Source organism: Nicotiana sylvestris, chromosome 1 (genome assembly GCF_000393655.2).
Source record: "Nicotiana sylvestris chromosome 1, ASM39365v2, whole genome shotgun sequence".
In the NCBI taxonomy this organism is placed as follows: Eukaryota; Viridiplantae; Streptophyta; class Magnoliopsida; order Solanales; family Solanaceae; genus Nicotiana; species Nicotiana sylvestris.
Genome location: NC_091057.1, coordinates 14,012,567 through 14,036,955, shown reverse-complemented (window position 1 = coordinate 14,036,955; position 24,389 = coordinate 14,012,567). Strand labels below are relative to the sequence as shown.

The 24,389-nt window shown below is 36.2% G+C and overlaps 1 protein-coding gene across 1 annotated transcript; it reads left to right on the top strand.

Moving 5' to 3' along the window:
• The first annotated feature begins 4,212 nt into the window (after positions 1-4,212).
• Positions 4,213-13,160, top strand: LOC104211421 (uncharacterized). Its single transcript, XM_009760469.2, has 16 exons — positions 4,213-4,746; positions 5,503-5,604; positions 5,748-5,814; positions 5,944-6,125; positions 6,223-6,483; positions 7,055-7,138; positions 7,220-7,267; positions 7,365-7,429; positions 7,789-7,837; positions 8,069-8,342; positions 9,524-9,645; positions 10,271-10,351; positions 11,169-11,243; positions 11,720-11,907; positions 12,016-12,166; positions 12,521-13,160. The coding sequence occupies exons 1-16, from the start codon at positions 4,348-4,350 to the stop codon at positions 12,716-12,718; spliced, it is 2,346 nt and encodes a 781-aa protein (XP_009758771.1). The 5' UTR covers positions 4,213-4,347; the 3' UTR covers positions 12,719-13,160.
• The last annotated feature ends 11,229 nt before the right edge of the window (positions 13,161-24,389 follow it).

Below are 24,389 nucleotides of genomic sequence, written 5' to 3'. Positions count from 1 at the left end.
CAAAATTTTAGGCGATTCGGATCTAGTCGCACGGATGATTGCACATGGCATGAGATATAGCTCATGAAATTCTAGAAATCGGACCGAATTCCTTTTTTGAGGCCCCAAAATGATAAAAATGAGGAACGGTCATGGCGAAGCGATAACTATTATTTTTTGGGTCATTTTTCATGGGCCTGTAAAATTTTAGGTGATTTGGGTCCAGTCGCCCGGATGCATACAGATTGTGTAGGCTATAGCATACAAAAATTTGAGAATCGGACGTTCCTTTTTTATGGCCCCAAAATGCCCAAAAATGTGGAACGGTCATGGCAAATCGATGACTATTTTTCCTTGGGTCATTTTTTATGGACCGGAAAAATATTAGACAATTCAGGTCCGGTCTCCCGGATGCATGCAAATAGCGTGGGCTAGCACATGAAAATGAGGGCGTGGGTGGGTTATATTACACGAAAATCTTGAAATCGGGCGGAATTCCTTTTTACGGCCCCAAAATATCAAAATACGAGTAACGGTCTTGGCGAAGTGATGACTGTTGTTCCTTGGGTCATTTTTTGTGGGCAATTTTTTTTCCAGGCGATAGCAAACGAAAATCTGGAAAACGGGCAGAATACCTCTTTTATGACCCCAAAATGCCAAAAACGAGGAACAATTATGGCGATGGCGAAGCGATGACTATTGATCATTATGTCAGTTTTTGATGGGCCTGCAAAATTTTTGGATATTCGGGGTTGGTCGCCCGAATTTATGCAAATGGCGTGTAATATAACGCATGAAAATCATGGAATTGTCTTGCATTCTTATTTTATGGCCCTAAATGCCAAAAAATAAGGCACAGTATTAGCGAAGCGATGATTATTGTTTGTTAGGTCGTTTTATATTGGCTCGCAAAATTTTAGGAGATTCGGGGCTGCTCGCCCGAATTTATAGAGACGGCATGGACTATAGCACATGAAATCTGGGAATCATCTTGAAATCCTATTTTATGGCCCTAAAACACAAAAAAACAAGGAACGTTCATGGTGACGCGATGATTATTGTTCATTAGGTCTTTTTCTATGAGCGTCCAAAATTTTATGATATTCTGGGCCGGTTACCCGAATTCATGCAGATGGCGTGGACTATAACATACGAAAATCTAGGAGTCGTCCTTAATTCCTGTTTTATGGCCCTAAAAAAACAAAAACTAAGGAACGGTCATGGATGTCTATTGTTCATTTGGTCGTTTTTTATGCGCCTACAAAATTTTAGGACATTCGGGTCCGGTCTTCCGAATTCATGTAGATGGCAAGGACTATAGCACACGAAAATCTGGGAATCATCCTAAATTCCTATTTAATGGCCCTAAAATGCCAAATATGAGGAACGGTAATGGCGAAGCAATGACTATAGTTCATTAGGTCATTTCTACTGGGCCCACAAAATTATAGGTAATCCAAGATTAATTCATGAAGATGTCCATGTCATGGATATTAGCACATGAAAAATTAAAAATAGTCTTAAATTCTTGTTTTATGCCCCTAAACGCCAAAAAAAACGAGGAACGGTCTTGGAGAAGGAATGATTGTTGTTCATTAGGTCAAATATGATGTGCCCAAAAAAATTTAAACGATTTAGAGCCCGTAGCTCGAATTCATGAATATGGCATAGACTTTAGCAGACGAAAAATTGAAAAGTATCCTGAATATCTATTTTATGGTCCTAAAATGCCAACAAATGAGGAACGGTCATGGCAAAGCAATAAATATTATTCATTTAGTCATTTCCGATGGAGCCATAAAATTTTAGGCAATTCGGAGCTCTTTTGCCTCCATTTATGAAGATGGCGCGAAACATTAGCACACAAAAAATTGAATATCATCCTAATTCTTTTTTATGACCTTAAAATACCAAAAAATAAGGAATGATTATGGAGCAGTGATGAACATTATTTATTAGGTCATTTCTGATTGGCCCATAAAATTTTAGGCAATTCGGAGCTCGTCGCCGACATTCATGAAGATGGCATAGAAATTAACACATGAAAAATCAGAAATCATTCTGAATTTTGATTTTATGGCCTTAAAATACCAAAAATAAGGAACAGTCATGGCGAAGCAATGATTATTGTCCATTAGGTCGTTTCTGATGAGCCCATAAAATTTTAAGCGATTTAAAGCCCATCGCCCTGAATCCATGAAAATAGCACACAAAAAATTAGAAATCTTCCTAAATTCTTATTTTATGACCCTAAAATACCAAAAAGCGAGGAACAGTCATGGCGAAGCAATGACTATTGTTCATTGTGTCATTTCTAATAGGCCTACAAAATTTTAGGCAATTCAAAACCCATCACTCGAATTCATAAAGATAGTATGGATATTATTAGCACACGGAAAATCGAAAATCGTCCGAAAGTTCTATTTTATAACCCTAAAATGACAAAAATAAGGAACAATCATGACAAAGTAATGAAAATAGTTGATTAGATCGTTTCCAATGGTCCAAAAAAATTTAAGGCAATTCGGAGCCTATCGCCCGAATTCATGAATATGACATGGATATTAGCACGCAAAATCAGAAAGCGTCTTAAATATCTATTTTATGGCTCTAAAATGCCAAAAAAAAAGAAAAAGGTAGTGGTAAAGCAATGACTATTATTCATTAACTTGTTTCTAATGGGTCTACAAAATGTTAGGTGATTTGAAGTTCGTTGCCCGAATTCATGAAGATGACGTGAATATTAGCACACAAAATCAGAAAGCGTCCTAAATTTCTATTTTATGGCCATAAAACGCCAAAAAAGGAAACAGTAGTAGTGAAGCAATAACTATTATTCATTAACTTGTTTCTAATGGGTCCAGATAATTCGGAGGCTGTCGCCCGAATTCATAAAAGAGGCATGGATATTAGCATACAAAAGTTGGAAATAGTCCCGAATTCTTATTTTATGACCCTAAAATGCCAAAAAATGATGAACAAATATGGCAAAGTAATGACATTTGTTCATTAAGTCGTTTCTGATGGTCCCATAAAATTTAAGGTGATTCGGAGCCCTTTGCACGAATTCATGAAAATGACGTGGACATTAGCACACGAAAAATTAGAAAGCGTCCTAAATTCTTGTTTTATGATCCTAACACCAAAAAATAAGAAACGATCATGGTGAAACAATGACTATTCTTCATTAGCTCGTTTCTAATGAGTCCATAAATTTTTAGGCGATTCGAAACCCGTCATCCGTATTTATGAAGATGGCGTGGACATTAGTACACGAAAAATTTGAAATCATCCTGAATTCCTCTTTTATGACCCTAAAACGCCAAAAAACGAGGAACAGTCATGGCGAAGTAATGACTATTGTTCATTAGGTCGTTTCTGATTGGCACATCAAAATTGAGGTGATTCAGAACTCGTAGCCCGAATTCATCATAATGACATGGATATTAACATGTGAAAATTAAAAAATCATCATATATTCCTGTTTTATGCCCCTAAAACACTAAAAAAATGAGGAACACTCATGGCGAAACAATGACTATTGTTCATTATATGTTGTTTCTGATGAACCTACAAAATTTAGGTGATTCAGAGCCCGTCGCCCGAATTCATGAAGATGCCGTGAACATTAACAACACGAAAATTAAAAATCATCTCGAATTTCTATTTAATGGCCCTAAAATACTAAAAGTAAGGTAAGTAGATAATAAAAAGAATGTGAGAAAAGTAAGCGAGTAACGGAAAAAAAGGTGGGAAAGATAAAAATACTCTAAGTATAAAGGAGATAAAATTTTAGGACTTTGATATTTATGTTACAATTGATGTGATATTTTTTACTTTTCGAGTTTCAAAATTTAGGACAATATACTTGTACATACAATCTTTACATTTTTCGAAATAAAACTTATATATTTACATATAAGTAGTTTAAATCAATATTTAATAATTTTAAATATTTAAAAGATATATAAGAAATTATAGTAAAAAATAAATTCTTTGATTCTGGAAATTCAAATGCCGCTATAACCTCCACCTACGACCGTTAGGTCCTGGGTTCGAGTCACCATGGAGGGGAAGTGTGGAAACACTATAGATCCTACTAATTTAGGAGGGGTTAAGAAAAAAAAACGCCGCTATAAAAAATGAGAAGAAATATATTTTACTATAAAATCAATATTTCAATATTCAAAAACAATTTCTTTAAAAAACTTAAACCAAAATTGTTCAAATTTGCCTTCCTTCTCTGTTTCCCCAAAATGGTCAAATCACTAAAACCTTAAACCTTGTCAAAACCCTAAACCTTAAACCTTGTCAAAACCCTAAACCACAAACCCCCAAAACCTTGTCGAAATCATATTTCTCAACAAAATGGGGAAGAATAAGAAACAACAAAAGAATCAAGAAGAATTGCTAAAAACCTTAGGAGATTTCACAAGCAAAGAGAATTGGGACAGTTTCTTTACAATCAGAGGTTCCGATGATGCATTTGAATGGTACGCAGAATGGCCTCAGCTCAAAGACCCACTATTATCTCACCTCAACATTATTCAATTGTCAAACGACGTCGTTATTACAGCAAAAGAAGAAATTCAAATTCTCGTTCCTGGTTGTGGGAATTCTAAGCTTTCTGAGTATCTTTATGATGAGGGGTTTGTTAATATTACTAATATTGATTTCTCTAAAGTTGTTATTTCGGATATGTTGAGAAGAAATATTCGGTTAAGACCTGGTATGAAATGGCGTGTTATGGATATGACAAATATCCAGGTACACTACATAGAGGAAATATTACTTTTTATTTGACATTTTATAGCTTTGACAAATTAAAAGATTTGATTTATTTTTTCTAGTTAAATTTAGATGGTAAGTGTGTGTCTATAGTTTTGGAGTTTTTGAGTTTGCAAATTCAGTTTCTGTGAGAAGGTTTGTTTGAGTAAAATAGTGGAAACAAGTTTAAAAGCAATATTCTTTCTGAAATAAGTTGTTTTTTTTAATGCTTGAAGACTGAGGAAATCCAAAAATTAGTTTTGAATTCATAGTCGAATTGTGCCACTTAAATGGGATGTAGAAACTAGAAAGTGTAATTTTGAAAATAATAGAATGTATATCATGCATTTGCTGTCGTCAAGAGGTGAACATACTTGTTATATTTAAGCAGTAGATGAAAGAAAAATGCCCAAAAGGTACCATTTGGTCATGATTTTAAGCTTTCCCGTGTATTTTGGGGTCAAAGCATGCTTCTTTTGGAACCAGGAGGATATTTCGGAAAGAAATTGAGTAATGCTGGGATTTTCCTTTTTTTTTTTTGGAAAAAAAGGAAGAGAAAAATAATCAAATGTTGTTACTGATGGATGAGTTTTGTGAACATAAACAATTAGTTGGATCCTGTTTCTGGTGCAATGTTGCTTACTTGTTAGCTGTTTGTCAACAATGCTACTTCATTTGCAAGATGTTTCTGATGTCCAAATGGTTTTCTATTTTTTGGATTGTATTCTTTTCTTAACTATCGTTTTTCTGATTTAGTTTGCAAATGAGAGCTTTGGAGCCATTCTCGACAAGGGAGGATTGGATGCTTTAATGGAGCCCGAGCTTGGATCAAAGTTAGGAACTCAGTATTTGTCTGAGGTGTTCTAAAAGCAAATTTGATTATCATTATTTCGCATTATACTCATTTGATGTATGCTCTCGATATGATATCATTTTCTAATAGTTGAATGATCATCTCCATTGTGTTTTGACTTGTGCCGAAATGTCCTTAAACTGACCAGGTTAAAAGACTGCTGAAAGTTGGGGGGAGATTTATTTGCCTCACTTTGGGTGAATCTCATGTATTAGGTAATCAAGATGTGTCCTGACATATTTCTGCATTTTGGTTCCTTATTATTCAGTCTATACCTGCTACTATTGTCTATTATAAATTTGTTCGAGAATGGACATTCAACTGCTTGCTCCTTCTTCTGTTAGGTTTACTCTTTTCCAAGTTTCGGTATGGGTGGAAGATGGGGATTCATCCTATTGCTCTGAAACCATCTGATAAGTCGAGCTTACAGACTTTTATGGTGGTAGCCGAGAGAGATAATTCTCCTTCTTTGTGCCAAATATTCTCATCTGTTGATCAGTCATCCTTTGGTGGTCCAAAGAACCAGGCAAAGGCTTTCACCCCCTTCTGATCTTTTTAATTACTAAGAATGCTTATATATTTTATGCGATGAGATCTTAAATGCGATCCTATTTACATTACAGGTTCATGGCCTCTTTCAAGCACTTGAAGATGAAAATAAAATTCGTGCAGATTATTCCAGTGGTTGTGATGTAATGTACACACTAGAAGACTTGAAAATTGGAGCTGAAGGGAATCTGGCAGAACTTAGTCCAGGTCGTAGAGTTCAGCTTAGTTTAGGTGAAGCTGGGGTTTCCCTATTCTGTTACAGAGCTGTGCTTCTTGATGCTCGAAAAGATTTTGAACCTTTTGCATATCATTGTGCTGTGTTTCTTGTTCCAAAGGTCTGTATCCTCTACCATAAGTCTCTCTTATTCCTCTGCGCACTACTATCATTCGTGTGCATCTGTAGATAGTTTCCATTTTCATCAAGCTGCTCATTAAAAAATTATATTTTTCCAGTTTTTCAGTTGACCCCTATTTTGGGGTTTCCTTTTTCTCTTCGGGTAGCTGATGTGCTATCGATGTATGAAGAAAAGCTTAAGACTCCCTTTAGTTTCAACTTCAATATCCTTATCTGACATGGTTCACTTCTCAATGAGTTAAAAATTGACACTATTGGATAAAAAGATGGGGCAGATATTTACTTTTTGATTTTCATCTAGTTAATTTTTTTGACAAGTACAGTATTGAGAACCTCTCTGTAGATGGATGATAATATTCTCGGTAACGGAAGCTGACATAACTTTGTGTTGCGTCATGGAATTAAACTGTAGGCCTTAAATGGAAATGAAAAAGAAAATGAACTAGTGACCTAATTCTGACATTATTTTGGTATGATAGTAAGTTTTTAGGTCATAGTTGATAGTCTTTTTTTTGAGATGTATAAGAATTTAACTGATGCTTAGAATTCAGGCTCGAGCTTGTGAGTGGCTCTTCTCTTCAGAAGAAGGACAATGGTTAGTCGTAGAAAGCTCAAAGGCTGCTCGTCTAATAATGGTACTCACTCGTTAAATTGTGTGTGCTAACTATTTCTGTTATCTTTGTAAGATTCTGATGTAGTGGATTGTGTTTTTGTAGATTTTGTTAGATTCTAGCCATTCCAATGCCAGTATGGATGACGTCCAGGTGACTTTTGCGACATTTCATTGATATGTTGTTTTGCCAGCTGATGTAAACAGTGGTTTTCCGTCAACTTATTTGCATATTTCTTTTCCTTGTTCAGAAAGATCTGTCTCCTCTGGTAATGCAATTGGCGCCAGGAAATTGTGGTGGTGAAGCTCAGATACCGTACGTTACTTTTCATAATTTACCTTTGGATTTAGCCATCTCTCTTTCATTTATATTAAACAGGTTTTGAATTTTAAGGAAATTTCTTGAATTTCAATTTGTGTAGTTCCTTTATTATCCATTACCCAAATACGGCTACCCAAACATAAGGAGTACCATAGGAATAAATTGATCAATTCAACTAGTTTTTAGTGCAGTTTGCTTGCTATTCAGAAACCCTTACTTAATTTAACAAATAAATGTAAGTCTTTAGCAACAAATGTGTGTTTCTATTATTGAGAAATTTGGTTACAGAAAATGTAGTTCCTTTAAATATCTGCCTTACTAAGATCTTTTTATCCGGTTTGTGCTTTTCTCAGTTTTATGGCAGCAGGTGATGGAATCAAGCAGCAGAAGATTGTTCAAGAGGTCCATGAAAAGCCTTTTAATCAATTATCATTTCGTTATAACATTGTATTCTTTTTATGACTATTCTTATTGCCCTATCCATTTCTTTTGGCTGTCGTTCAATTCTTTTTCTTCAGAGGAAGTTGAATAGGAATTAGTGCATAACCCATTATATCTTTTAAACGTTTTTGCTTTATGAAAAGTTTTTCACCTTATGTTGTAATCTATTACCTGCTCCGTTGTCTTCTGTAGATCACATCTCCCTTGACTGGTCCAATTACTGTAGATGATGTGATCTACGAGAAAGTTGATGACAATATTAGCCGTCTCTTTCCATCCGAGGATGTGATATTTCGTCGACTTACTTTTCAAAGAACTGAGAGTTTAGTTCAATCTGAGGCTGTTCTAACAAGAGAAGGATCACCGAAAACAGTCGGTGATATTAATCAGAAGAGAGGCCAATCTTCAAAACTTAAGAAAAAGGGAAATCAGAAAAGATCTGGATCTAATATCTCATCCTCTGATGGTAGCTTTACTTTCCTTCATAAAACCTTAGCTGCATAATATTATGATTGCTTTTAAGAACTTGACTGCATTATCTTATTTTTCCAGCATCATGTACTACTTTCCTCTAGCCATTGTTGTCTTTATCCTTTAGATGACTTGTTTTGACTAGTGGATAGATTAAAAGAAAAAAAAAGGCAGCCAGGTGCACGAAGCTCCCGCTATGCGCGGATCCGGGGAAGGGCCGGATCACAAGGGTCTAAAGTTTTTCTTTCTCACTCCTTATGTACTTTTTTTTACTTCATCCATACTTTTTACTTTTTCTGAAGTGTGGGGCAAACAGTGCCCTCTACTTCTACTTCTAACTAAAGGCGAACAACTGGCCTTCGATGGCTTCCTTATGAAAACATAAATTTTTATTTGGGTAGAGACGGTATCTCTTTATTCTTCGTGATATTGACCACATTTCATCATTCGACTGAAGGAGAGAAAGAGAACAAGATGGGGGGTGGGGGTGGGGGTGGGGGGGTGGGGGGCTTTCGCAATTCATTGGTAAATTGATTTTGATTCTCTATTAACCAACAATGTGGAACTATTAACATGGAGTAGATTGCCCATGGAAAGGAGCTTACTCCAAGATCTGACTCCGCCCTATTGTACGCAGCCTTACCCTACATTTCTGCAAGAGGCTGTTTCCACGGCTTGAACGAACCTATGACCTCCTGGTCACATGGCAGTAACTTTCCACGACTAGTGGATAGATTGTTTATAGAAATTTGATATATGTTACTCTGTTAGATGGAGTTAGAGGTTATGCTCAAAAAAAGATGTAGAAAAGCAAGAATTTAAAATTTGTTAAAAATTCGTCAGATGAAGACCAATATTGCATCTCTTTTATTATTTTGGATACATGGCAATGAAAAACTTTGGCATTTCATGAAAAAGTTAAATAATTGGAAAGTAATAATTAGTAGGGAGACAATCTTCCACAAGGAAACATCTTTTTTTTTTTTTTTCTTTTTTTTTTTGACTTTGCTTTTTTTGTTGGAGTGGTAGTTGCAAATGACAAAAGGGAAAAGGAGAAAATACGAGTTGGCTAAGGGGAAGGAGGACAATTTGATTTTACTCGTCACATTTATTTAAAGCACTCAATTATACATCTGAGCTTCATTATGACCTGCAATTATGCTCATTCTATCACAGGATTGAACGACAATTTGAAAGTTGACCACAGTTATTTGGCCAGCTCCTATCATACTGGAATCATCTCCGGTTTTACATTGATATCTTCTCATTTGGATAGTTTGGCATCTACTGGAGGCATGGTAAGAAGTACACTTCTCTATTTTAGTACGGATAACCTGTAGTGTTTTGAGCAGTTCAAGAAATGCAGACGACCATGCTTCTAGAGTTTCTGAACTTGTAGTTTCTTTTTAGCTTAAAATGTTGCTCTGCAATGAAAGGAGAAAATTCCTTAGTTCTTTGGGCTGTGCTTATTTGTCAAATAAGTGCAGATTAGTCTGATAGAGTATATGTCCAGTCAACCTCGTTGATTTGATAAATTCTTACCGTTTTCTGACAAAATTTAAAAATGCAGATTTTATTTTCTTTTATTTTCAAAAGGGAATCCTGGTGTCAGGTGTGATCGCTAATTTTAAATTCTGTCTTCATTGAACACACCAAAATGCACAGTCACCCACCAACCCACGGATTCACCTTTAGTTAGTCCTGTCACCATAACATCCCCTTCTCTTAAGCATTTGCATGAGTGTGCCTGTTGGGATAACACGTCCTTTAAAATCCATATTTAAAAGAACGTAACGTCTATGCATTAGAATTTCTCTTCAGTAACTTAAGATTCATGATATGACCTATCTTATGTGAGCTTCTAGTCCATCTCGGAGGTGCGCATTGTACTTTAGGCTAAAGCTGCAATTGTTCATTTTTCAGTTGAGATCTCTAGTAATTGGTCTTGGAGCAGGATTGCTTCCAATGTTTCTATATAAGCACCTCACGTTTGCAGAGATCAAGGTAATGTATGTTTACGCAAATGTGCCGCTATTATTTTGCTTTCACTTCTTTCCTGTGCCATTCACACCTTTAAAGTTCCAATTTGCCATCTATTGTAAATTGTCTGTGACTATGCACATGAAAAAAAAATGTTAAAGCAGAACTTATTATGAAAAAAAGAAGGAAATAACGGCTGACATGCTAAGTAAGACAATGTGGAATTACAGACATTTATAATTGCACTAGTTCACAGCACCCATACATGATACGTGTCCTTGTTACTTCAAATTCATAATTGCACCCTCATGTACTTGAGGACATGCACAGTAGGACCTAAGTTTGTACATCTATGTGTAATCCACATAAGATTGTTGTTTGTATTGGTACAACTAGAATATTGAATTATTTAATCACATGAGAAGTTTGAAACACATTGTTCCATGATGTAATGCATTAGAACAGACTTCATGTTCTGTTGATTTAGTGCTCAAATTAGACATAGAAACTATGACTTTTGAGGAGGTAGTTATATCTTGCTACAACTTTTCGCTAACACTGCCTAATCTGCACTAAAGTTGTGCATACATAGTATTTAATTTTCGCCAGAAAATGCTTGAAGATGGCAAAGTGCCATGATTTTGGAAGATGCATATAGCAAAGTGAAATGTTAAAGAGTTTAAATGGCAACATGAGGACCATTAAAGTATGAAAAGTCAACTGAAATAAACCTTTAGATTAGTTAAGGGTAATCTTTATATTTATTTTTCTAAGTTATATTTGTCTTTTGTTATTAAATATTTTTCTATCTTGCCAAACTGGCCTATAATGCGATTCACAGGTGTTGGAGTTAGATCCGGTGGTTCTAAATCTTGCTAGAGACTATTTCGATTTTAGAGATGATGACCGATTAAAGGTAGTTTGCAATCTTCACCCCACCTTTTCTTACCGTCATTACTTCCTCCCCCACCCTCTCCCTTTTCCCCTCTTTTTCTTATTCTTCGGTAAGTTAATCATTAATTGCAAGTATAGGATGGGATCCAAGAAGCATATTCATTCAAGATCAACTAAGATTTTTAATCGATGTTTGATTCCCCTCGGTGGCTACATTTAAAATGACGAGGCAAATAAAATAGTTTAATTTAGAGGTTTAATAAAGAAAACCTCTCTCTCTTTTAAATGTAAATCTTGAGGATAATTATGCCAGGATTACCGTACTCTGTAGTAACGCGGCTAACACCTTATGATTAGGGTGGGGATCATTTCAAGGTTTTAGCTATGAGAGCACAAAATGTTTTCTTATAGATAATATAAGAAGCCTAACTTAGAAGTCAGATGCTTGTAAGAACTCACACCAATGGTCACCTTTCAATTTCTTTCATGGTGTTTCAGGTACATATTACCGATGGTTTAAAGTATGTTAAGGATCTAGCTTGTGCAGTTACTATATGCGATGAAAATAATCTTTCTGAGGCAAAGGTCCCTTCTTCCAACGGTAGTTCCATTTTGTCCCATGCACCACTTAAAAGCACTGAAAAAATCGACATGCTCATTGTTGATGTGGACTCTTCAGACTCGAGGTAAATGGGCCTATTCACCATACATTTCTTCTTATATTCATATTTCCTTTTTCGCTATAGCACCAACTTAAATAGCAGCTATTCTTTAACCTTTTCTCTTGTTGGCAGTTCCGGTTTAAGTTGTCCAGCTGCAGACTTTGTAGAAGAGACATTCCTTATGGCAGCAAAAGGTTCTCTTTCTGATCAAGGTCTATTTGTCATCAATTTGGTATCGAGGTCACAAGCCATCAAGGATTCAATTTACTCCAAATTAAAGTCGGTGAGAATTAAACTTTTCCTGACACGAGTTTGCGAATTACATAGTAACTCTCAGTCCTTCAAAGAATGCATGTTATTATTATTATTATTATTATTTTTGGTGAAGGCCATATTAGCTGTTTGCACAACTTTTAGTTGCCATATGGCATATGATTTTGAATTTTGCTGATGTACCCGCTGCCCAACTTCCATATATTAGTGCTTTCTACTGGAAAACGGATCACTGATACTGCACATTCTAACAGTTAGCCACCATCCTAGAGTTTCTTTTGGATACAATTAGCTTAAGTGGATGTCAATAAGCGCACTGCATAAGACAATTTGATCTGATTCAAATTGTGTGTTCTTTTTCCAGGTATTTCCTCACGTCTTCCACCTTCAGTTAGAGGAAGATGTCAATGATGTTATCTTTGCTCTAAAGACGGAGACATGTGCTGCGGAAGATAGATTTCACGAGGCTTCTCAACAACTCGCAAGATTATTAAACCTAGAAAACTCTTCATGGGGCCAAAATATAATGGAAACTACTAACAAGATCAAAAGGTTGAAATGATTTATAGTTTGATGCTATAAGAAGCTGCAGTCCATTATCGATACTGGCCATTACCATGCCCGTTGAGGCTACCAATGGAACAGCATATTTCTTCAGCTTAACTTCTTTGTTCTCTATTTTAAGTACCTCTACACTCAAACACAGATTAGACGCCTGCGCGTTTGATATTTTCTTGCCTTCAGATCTAAGATCAGTATTAACATTGATATGTACATTGGATAAAATCTTATTGTACTTTTGCTGTAAATTGCCTGTCAAAAGTTTATAAGGTGTACATATGTAAGTCTTGTTATTTAGTTTTCTTGTTGTACTCAAGCTTTAAACTTGATGCTTGGGTCAAGGCCTAGATTCTAAAAGGACTGAAGGAGAGGAAACTGTTCAAGAATAGAAGTCGGTTTAAATGTAACAAATCTACTACTTACCTGCATAACAGTTGGTATCAGTTATTATCTCTGGACTTGTTAAATTTTTTGGGTAATATACATGTGTGAATTTAGGATTTAAGCTCTATGGCATCAATTGTTTAGAATTTTAACATTAAAATTTATTTTGTTTTTACATATGTAGGTTTAGATCTACTATTTGCAGCAATTTTGGAAGGAAAAGGAGAGGCGTAAGATATACCCTAATTTGTGGTATAAAAAGGTTTTTAACAAATTAACAAGATATCAACATCACTTGTATGGAGAAGAAAATGGAGTCTGAGAACAAAAAGATAAGTAAGATTTCTTCCTTTTTTTAACTTTTATTCATTAGGTTTTGAACTAGAAGGAAAAAGGTATAAAGTTCATTGTACGAAATAAGGTAATTATATCGCAACTGGAGTTTCATCGACAAATCATGGAGAGAGATTAAAAGCATTCCTTTGCAATTGAACATCGAATGAATGAATACATCAATTTGTGGACTTTTGAAAATAGTCGACAAAGAGAATGGGAGAGTCAAACCATTTGCTTAATAATATGCAGTTATTTAATTATCGTAAAATCCGCATGTCCAATGATGTGGAGATTTTATTCATTGTGAAGAGCAAGTCAGACATATTCACATGCTTTTGTTATGATGTCACGAAAAAGAATTGGAGAAAGTTTGAAATCGAGGGAATTCCTGCAAAGACTGTTTATAGTTGCGTTGAAAGCCTCTTCCAATTGACAGAAAATTGAGATACTTGTCGTTAGGGGTGTTTAAACAACAACAACAACAACGACGACGACCCAGTATAATCCCACAAGTGGGGTCTGGGGAGGGTAATATGTACGCAGACCTTACCCCTACCCCGAGGGGTAGAGAAGCTGTTTCCAGGAGACCCTCGGCTCAAAAAAGCAACAGGAACCGATATATTAGTACCATAAAAATGCATAATAAAATAACAGCAATATAAGAGATATGAAATACAGAATACGAAATACGAAATAGATGGCTGGTATAGTAAAACTAGCAGGTAAAGCCCTGCATCAATAGACGACCAATTACATTCTTAGTCTAACTCCTAACTGGCTAGTCTCACTCTATTGTGCTGTAGAAATATTCACAAGTTTCCCCTAACCTACAACCTTAATGCTCGACCTCCATAATTCCCTGTCAAGGGCCATGTCCTCAGTAATCCTAAGTCGCGCCATGTCCTGTCTGATCACCTCTCCCCAATACTTCTTAGGTCGCCCTCTACCTCTCCGCGTGCCCACTACAGCCAGTCGCTCACACCTCCTCACCGGTGCATCAGTGCTCCTCCTCTGAATGTGCCCGAACCATCTGAGTCTTACTTCCCGCATCTTGTCCTCCATGGGGGCCACGCCCACCTTCTCTCGAATATCTTCATTCCTAATCTTATCCATCCTTGTATGCCCGCACATCCACCTCAACATCCTCATCTCTGCTACTTTCATCTTCTGGATGTGTGAGTTCTTTACCGGCCAACATTCAGTTCCATATAACATGGCAGGCCTAACCACTGCTCTATAAAACTTACCTTTTAGTAACGGTGGCACTTTCTTGTCACACAAGACTCCCGATGCTAACCTCCACTTCATCCACCCCACCCCTATACGGTGTGTGACATTCTCGTCAATCTCCCCGATCCCCTGAATAGCCGATCCAAGGTACTTGAAACTACCCCTCTTGGGAATGACTTGAGAGTCAAGCCTCACTTCAACTCCCTCTTCCGACGGCTCAACTCCAAATTTGCACTCGAGGTATTCCGTCTTCGTCCTGCTCAACTTGAAACCTTTAGACTCAAGAGCATGTCTCCAAATCTCTAGCCTCTCGTTGACACCGCCTCGTGTCTCGTCAATTAGAATAATGTCATTAGCAAATAGCATGCACCATGGCACCTCCCCTTGAATATGATGAGTCAGTGCATCCATCACCAGGGAAAATAGGAATGGGCTGAGCGTAGACCCTTGGTGCAACCCCGTAACAACTGGAAAGTGTTCAGAGTCGCCTCCTACTGTCCTAACCCGAGTCTTAGCTCCAGCATACATGTCTTTAATCACCCTAATATAGTCAACCGGGACCCCTTTATCCTCTAAGCAGCTCCATAAAACCTCCCTAGGAACCCTATCGTACGCTTTCTCCAGATCAATAAACACCATATGTAGATCCTTCTTCCTAAAAATATATTTAGGGGTGTTTAAACCGAACCGGAAAACCACACCAAACCGAAAAACCAAATTAAACCGATTAAAAACCACGACTAGGTTTGGTTTGACTTGGCTTGGTATTGAGTAAAAAAACCCGAACCAAACCGACATATAAATATATAAATTTTATTTATATTTTTAAGACTTTATAGTGATTTTTCTTTAGAAAATGTAGAAATATTTGGGATCCTCTCATGCATTAACTTCGAAAGCGTAAATTAACGAAAAATTATTGTTGGACGACTAAGAAAATAACAATCATGTGTTACTAAAAAAATTCTCCCATTAAAATATTTTAATAGATCATATGTTTGTCAATTTTTTCCATATTTACTAAACATATATTCACTTATCAAAGTTTTATCTATAATTTTAACAAAGTAAGATTGAAATAATATTCATGTAACAAAGAAACCCGACAAAATCGGACCAATCCAAATCGATATAATTGGTTTGGTTTGGTTTTGATAAAAACCGAACCAACCCGATCCATGTACGCCCCTACGTGTCATCACTTTTAAGCATCAGCAAGGCAAATTTCAAACTCAGAAATTTCAAATTTTGGTTCCGCTTACGCTTGCTCGCTCTTTTCGTTTTTAGGTTGTATAAAAATGCCTCTTTTTATTTCTTTATTGTCCTATTAGAATCATTTGCTAATTTCCACTTTGTTTAATTTTATGGGTGTCACAATATAATTTTCATATATAGGAGCTGAATCTTTACAATCTCTTACATTCTAGTATAAAATATAATTGATGTATGTACCAAAAAAAGATGTTGTGACTACTTTATTCACTGAATTATTGAAAGAAAATTTTGGTGCAGCTATCCGTTGAACATACAATTTTGTTTTTGCTGTCTCAAGTTTTTATGTGTTTAAGTTCTTGTACTAACTAAAATAAGAAAAAAGTGTAATTACATGCACGGACTATAATCCAACATTCATAAACCTAATGAGTCCGATTTTACAAAATATCGACTATTTATCATTAAGATAGCTGTAGGAATCATTGTTTAAAGAAGATCACTTATTATATTTTACATATAGCATTCATAAGGGCATCTCCAACCTTTACCCCATTTTTTTTCCCCAAACTTTTTATATTCTTCTATCTCTTCTATATTATATTAGTATCTTTCATTTCAATTTTATTTTTTTATTTTCATTAAACAAATTCCATCTTTTATTTTAATTAATTTGTAATTTCCATTAAAACAATTCCATATAATTTTAAATAATATAATTTGGAAGCAGTTATTATAGATTAACTAATAATTCAAATAAAAGTGAAATCATTGTGATACAAGATTAATTAAATACATATTACATAATGATAAAATTCATTCGAAATACTACATAAATATTCAACTTCAACCTCTAGTATTCTCCCATAAATGATCTATTAATGCGTTACGAAGTGCAAAATGAGCATCTTTATCCTTGATTCTTCTATGTCGAGCTAAAAATTCTTGAAATCGTTGATTTTCATCTACTGTCATTTCTACTGTTGGAGTTGGACCTTCCAAATCATCTTGAATTGGTGCATTAAGATCATGCTCATTCTCGATTATCATGTTGTGCAGTATAATACATATAGTCATTATATCATGTAGCACTTCTTTCTGCCAAAAACGCGAGGGTCCTACAACAATTGCAAAACGTTGTTGCAAAACTCCGAATGCACGTTCAATTATAACTTATAATAAAATTAACTTACAATTTTACATAAAAATAATAAATGCACGAAAATTAATTTATCAAAATTATACACCAAATTTAAGATGTAAAATTAATATTATAAAAATATTACATAAATATAATTAGGTATATCTAAAGAGATAAATTAAAAGATTAAATAATAAAATAAAAAAAATGATGAATAATAATGGAGGAGATGAATAGTGTACTCCCATATTTGAGGGAACACTATTCATCCCCCATTTTGGGGACAAAAATAAGAGAGGGTTGGAGCTAAGTTACCCCAAAAATTACCCTTATTATGGAAAATGGGGGTAAGGTTGGAGATTGCCTAATCACACATTATTTTGAGATTCATATTTTAAGCAACTGGAGCAATCATAGTTGGTTGTTCTTAGCTTAAAGGATCAATGACCGTCTAGTGCTTTGACATCAGGCTCAATCTTATCCTAGTGTTTTCTTTATTGAATAAGAACTTATACGTAAAACCTATTAAAAAATTTAATAAATATAAGAAGTACAATAATTTACTGTTAAGAACCTTAAATGTCGATCGCATCATTAAGAATAGTTCCAAATAACCTTCACCATAAACAGTGATTTTACACACTTATATAAGTATTGGAGAATAGCATTTTTTTTTCAATATCGCACAGATCTCTCAAGGAGAAGCTTCAAGATCAGCTAGTAAACAACCGAAGAAGGCAAATCAAATCCCAATTTCCATGCATGTCGACCTAAGAGGAAGTGTCACACCCCTTCTGTTCGTGTAGTTACTGTTCCATTGAAGAGCAAGGAGCAGGAAAGTGTATTTCAAGTTCCTTTACCTGCAGTAGCTATTGCTATTGTTCCATTGAAGAGCAAGGAACAAGATCCATCTATGGAGGTACCTAAGGAGTCTACTTGGGCCGGAATACTAACAGGTAACAAAATCTGCTGCTAATGGTATAACTTTGAGCTACATAACTCCTGAAATTGTATAAGGGAACCTAGTGGCTAAGCTTGAGAAAACAGAAATTGAGAAGGAAAACTTGAAATGGAAATGTGCCCGAATAATTTATGTGCTTGGTGAAAAACCTGGATACAATTACATGAAGCGATACATAAATCAGATGTGGAACACTGTAACTATGCCAGAACTATACTATCATGATGAAGGGTATTACATAGTCAGATTTCATAGCATGGCTGATATGAAAGAAATCATGTGTGCTGGTCCATACACAGTGAATAATAGGCCTCTGATAATGAAACACCGATCTCCACAGTTTGATTTTGGCTCATAATTTTTGCCAGATATACCTTTATGGGTAAGGTTTTCTAAGCTACCTATGAACTGCTGGAGTGGTAACTCATTGAATAAAATTGTAAGTACCATCGGAATTTCAATGTTTGCAGATGAGTGCATTGCCAAACAATCAAGATTTTCCTTTGCGAGAATACTTATTGAAATAAATGTAACCAAGTCATTACCAAACAAGGAACCGGTAATGGATGATCCAGGTGCTATATTTGAGTATGTTGTTGAATATGATTGGAAGCCAGAGTTCTGTGAATAATGTCTAAAAACTGGGCATAACTGTGGGAAAATTTCTAAAGAGGGAGTTAAACAAGATCAACAACCCAAGAAAAGGAGACCACCACCAGTAAAGCAAATATGTAAAACTAAAGAAACAACAGTGGCTTCTAGTGGTGAGGAAAGTCAAAAATAGGTAGAAGAATCAAGCAAGGAAGTAGTGTGCACTTCTAAGCTAGTGGTGAGTACAGAGGATCAACAGCTAACAGAGGAAGGCTCACAAAGATAACTAGAAAAGGGGAAGATTGCAGTTGAGATCAATAGGGTTCCAATGACTTATGCTAAGCAATACTATCTCTTGTGAAACAAGGGCCACAACAACAAACAGGTTTAGCTATGATGGCTAACTTGAAACCACCTATCATAGTTGGTCAAGCTCAACATACCTGATGTCCTGGATGGTGTGGAACATAAGGTGTACCAACAATAGATACAAACAAAAGGAGTTGTGTACCTACATAAAAGAGAATAATATAAAGTTAGTTGACTTAGTAGAAACTAGAATAAAGAAAGATAAGGCAGACCATATAGCTCAGCTAGTGGTACCAGGATGGCAAGCAAGATATAATTATGATCATGCACTTAATGGAAGTATTTGGATGCTATGGGATCCTAAATTTTATGATATAGCAGTGCTAGATTAATCTGCTCAAATAATGCATTGTAGAGTAGCTCGAAGAAAGAATCCAATGAATTGCTTCATGAAAATAGTCTATGGATTCAACACCAATGAAAAAAGAAAACCATTATGGCAACAACTGCAGGACTTAGCACCACAAAGCACTATACCATGGATCATCTGGGAAACTTCAACTCAGTCTTAACAATACAAAACAGGATTTATGGTAATCCAGTTACAAGGAATAAAGTGCAAGATTTCTCAGATTGTATACAGCTGTTAAACTTGAATGAGTTACCTTGGAAGGGGATTTCTACACTTGGTCAAACAAGCAACAAGGGGCTGATAGAGTCTATAGCAAGATTGATAGAGCTATAGGAAATGATAATTTGATGCAGACTTATGGGCACATGGAAGTAGAATACAGACTTCCATTCATATCAGATCATGCTTCAATGGTAATAACAATGAGGAGAACAGAACCAAGTGGTAAGATTCCCTTTAGATTCTTCAATGTATGGGTTGATCATCCAAACTTCATGACACTAGTAGAAGAAGTATGGAAAGGTTATTACAATTCAGATCCTATGAAGAATGTTTGGCACAAGCTGAAGGCTCTAAGACCTTTACTGAAGCAACTAAACAACACATAGTTCAGGGGTATCAAAGAAAGATTGGAACAAACAAGGGACTTGTTGCAGGGGATACAAGATCAAATGTCAACTTGTTACTCAGATGAACTGGCTACTGAGGAGAAACAACTCTTAGAGAAGCTGAAAAAATGGTCATTAATAGAAAAAAGCATCCTTCAACAGAAAGCTCAAGCAAAATGGATAAGATTAGGAGATGTAAATTCCAAGAATTTTTCAGTAATTATGAAGGAAAGAAGACAAAGAAAAGTCATCATAGAACTAGTCAATGGTTTTAGAGATAGACTAACAGACCAACAACAGATCCAAGCAGAGATCATTACTTTTTACAAATCCCTAATGGGATTAGCTTCAAACCAATTACCTACAGTAAACAAACATGTGATGAAGAATGGACCAGTGCTCAATCATATACAACAGACCAGTCTATGTGCTGAAGTTACACATCAAGAAATATATGAAAGGATGTGTGTTATTATAGATGATAAAACACCAGGGGTAGATAGATATAATGCTTTGTTCTTCAAAACAACTTGGCCCCTTCTAAGCTCAGTAATATACCAAGCAGTTAAGGAATTCTTTCAAACATGGAAGTTATACATAGCAATCAATTGCACAGCTACCACAATACTCCCTAAAGTTCCTAACCCTTCAAGCATCAAAGAATACAAGACAATAGCCTATTATACATTATTATATAAACTCATTGCCAAGATATTAGCTAATAGAATTCAGAAAGTCATTGCTTCAATTATCTCAGATACACAGGCAGAATTCATCCTAGATAGAAAGATGACTGACAACGTATTGCTTGCTCATGAATTGGTCAAGGCTTATTCAAGGAAGAATATTTCACCAAAATGCCTCATCAAAGTGGATATTCAAAAGGCATATGCCATAGTGGATTGGAGATATCTTCATCAAATGCTAGAAGGATTGGGCTTCCCAGAAAAATTCACTAAGTGGATTATAGAATGTGTAACAACAGTCAACTACACTATACTCATCAATGGAGAAACAACTAGACCATTTGATGCAGCTAGAGGACTGAGACAAAGGGGCCCTAATGTCTCCTTTTTTGTTTGCTATAGCAATGTAGTACTTAAGCAGAAACTTGAAGACTTTGAAGCAGGAAAAAACATTCCATTATCATCCTATCTGTTCAAGGCTGGATGCAACTCACTTGAGTTTTGCGGGTGATCTCTTACTTTTTGTAAGAAGAGATGCTACATCTGTGGCACTGATGCACAATAGTTTTCATACCTTCTCAACAGCATTTGAGCTTAAAGCTAACCTAGCCAAAAACTCTATTTACTATGGAGGAGTCCTCCTGGAGGTGCAATAAGAGATACAACAAAAGCTTGAATATAATCAAGGTTCCCCCTTCAGATATATGGGCATACCTCTTGACACAAAGAAGCTCTCAGTAATGCAATGACAGCCACTTATTGATAAAATAGTGGCTAGAATATCATCTTGGACAATAAAGAAACTATCATATGCAGGCAGAGTCCAATTGGTGCACCATGTACTCTTTGGTATTCAAGCTTATTGGGCACAAATATTCATCATCCAAGCTAAAGTTGTTAAAACAATAGAGGCCTACTGCAGAAGCTATGTGTGGTCAGGGAAGAATACAATCACTAAAAAGGTTTTAGTGTCATGGGATAAGATGTGTGCACCTAGAGCAACAGGGAGACTCAACTTGATCAATCTGGTATTATGGAACAAGGCACCAATCTCAAAAGCATACTGGGAGTTGGCAAACAAGAAAGATAAGTTGTGGATCAAATGGATCCATATCTACCACATCAAGGATCAAATCTTTGCCAACATGGAAGCACCAAAACATACATCTTGGATGTTAAGAAAAATATTTGGAGCAAGAGGTAATATGTATATCATCAGCAATAGCCAAGTTAATGAAATGACAGTAATCAAGAAAGTTTCCCTGAAACTAGCGTCAGTTGTATGAGACACAAAATAAAATTTTCCTAGGCTGACTACTTGTGTGTGCTACTAAAATAATAACAACCCTTGTTCATGATCAAAGATCCATTAGAATTTAAATAGATTTTTTTTGTTACTACCAAAAAAATAAAAATAAAATCAAGACGAAAAATAAACGATTACTATTATATGGGAGCACCCTACATTAAATGAGAAAATGATGTTTTGATTCTTTTTATTGTATTTGTAATTGCACCGAAAATCATCTCTACTTAGGGTTTAGGGTTTAGAGTGCTTCTTAATGTTTCCTTAGTTTACGAAATTCAAGATTGTGACGATCTAATTCTATGATTAAGTGACCACACTCAATTACCCCAAATCTAGCGAACCTGTCCACGGGTGAAACCCAACCCATGAGATGGCCTGGTGTCCGATAAAATAAATCAGAGTATTCGACATCATGCCAAGGGGTTGAAATCAAGGTAAGGGACTCATCGAGATAGGTTTCAGGGGTATGACGCCCGTCCTTGAGAATATCAGGGCCATGACCCCGATATCGATCAAAATCTCAAAAGACTTTAGAAAGCATTATCGGGTGACCAAACATGATTAACAGAAGGCCGTGATATCTATGACTAGCGGGGTATTACGGTGTGGATCTCGACACGTACCGACGAAAATCCGGTGATTGGTTAAACGTAAGATTTTTTACCTTTTATCAAATTATGCCTTGAGTAGGACTCCCCTACTATATAAAGGGAGTCTGATTATTCATTAGGGACGTTGTAACACCTATACCGAGGCAGTGTACTGTTACTTTTTTTGCTATTCAAAGCTCTTACGTTTGTTGATCAGTGTTTCATTATTATAAGCCTGGGGTCGAAGATGGATACCTCATTAAGGCCGCCCTCGAGTCCAGAATCACCCCCTTTATTTTCAAATGGTTTGATAATTTAATATATCTCCTATCTGTCTACTGTAGCAATATTTACCATTTATATTGAATAAATCCACATATCCTTAAAACCACTTACAAATTTAATTGTTATCCGTTTTTGAGGCTAAACAGTTTGGCGCCCCCGTGAGGCTAAGGATAATAGTGGCAATTTCATACAATCTTCTATAACACACCCTATTTTATACTTGTTCTTTGAAGTATTTTTAATTCTAAGTCAAGGCTTAAAATTTCAAACTCCCAATCATCCCTTCACTATGGTGAGACAACAATATGGTACCCAGTCACAAGGTGCCCCTGCCAATCCCAATAGAGTTCCGTCTGAAAACCAGATCAACGCTAAATAACATATGGCCCTCAATACAAATTTACCTACCGATCCTGAGAACAACGTACATGGGGAAGTCCGATCAGTAGCCCAAAATACACACGGCAGCGAAGGTGACCGGATAAATTTTTGGGTAATCTTCAAAATACTACATGCTCAACAGGCAGCGATAGCCCAGGTACGAAACCAAAGATGTGCCCCGAGCAGAGTTGAGCCCAAGCCATCCCAGGAAAACATTCGTAGTAACGAACAAGTCACAGAGAGACCGAGTGAAGGTGAACCTAGGGCCAACCCCGAGATCATAAATATGCTCGAGGAACTAACGAAACGGGTAAAATCGGGGGAAAAGAAAATCAAAGCCAATTACACAAAGATGGAAACCTACGACTCTAGGGGTGATCAAATCCCGGGAGCGCCGCCGATACTAAAGGGCTTGGATTCCTAGAAATTCATTCAAAAGCCTTACCCTCTGAGTGCAACCCCAAAGTCGATCCTGAAGAAGTTCTGCATGCCTGAAAGTTTGAAGTACAATGGAAAAACCGATCCAAATGAGCATGTGATCTTTTACACATGCGCCATCATAGGAAACGACTTGGAGGATGATGAGATTGAGTCCATCTTGTTGAAAAAGTTTGAGGATGTTAAAGAGAGCTTTGTTATGATATCACAACTTACCCTCTAATTCTATTGATTCGTTTGCTATGCTTGCAGACTCCTTCGTGAAAGCACACGCCGGGGCCATCAAGGTCGACCAGGAAGTTAGATCTTTTCAAAGTGAAATAGAGAGATAATGAGATGCTCATGGAATTCGTGTCCTAGTTTCAAATAGAATGAATGGACCTGTTTCTAGTTGAGAATGGTTAGGCCGTTCATACCTTCTCCCAAGCACCTAATACTCGAAGCTCATTGGCTTCACAGCAGTTGAAGCTAAATTTGATAGAATATGTGGTGATTACTTAGATCGATGTCCATTACCAGTACCAATAAACAATTAGAGTCGAATATGATCAGCTTAGGGATCCTTCTGGGTCTGTTTATCCCGTCAGAGCTAGTAACATATCCAAAAGAGACATTGATCGTGAATCAAGATCAAATAGAGACTAGTATCAACCATACAATGGAGATCAAAGAGGTAATGGGTCTGGACGAAACCCTGTGAGAAGTGAAAGGAGAAGTGATTGAGGTCAAAATAATCAGGGACTCATGAGCAAAAGCGGTTTGGACAGGCTCATGGGGCTTAAGGAAGCGCCCAAGTTAT

What these genes read in the sequence shown, in the direction of transcription:
- LOC104211421 (XM_009760469.2), top strand. Translation starts at nt 4,348, where the DNA reads ATGGGGAAGAATAAGAAACAACAAAAGAATCAAGAAGAATTGCTAAAA. An exon ending in TTGGTGGTCCAAAGAACCAG is followed by an intron (nt 6,126 to 6,222) that starts GCAAAGGCTTTC and finishes TTTACATTACAG; the next exon opens with GTTCATGGCCTCTTTCAAGC. An exon ending in CCAGTATGGATGACGTCCAG is followed by an intron (nt 7,268 to 7,364) that starts GTGACTTTTGCG and finishes TTCCTTGTTCAG; the next exon opens with AAAGATCTGTCTCCTCTGGT.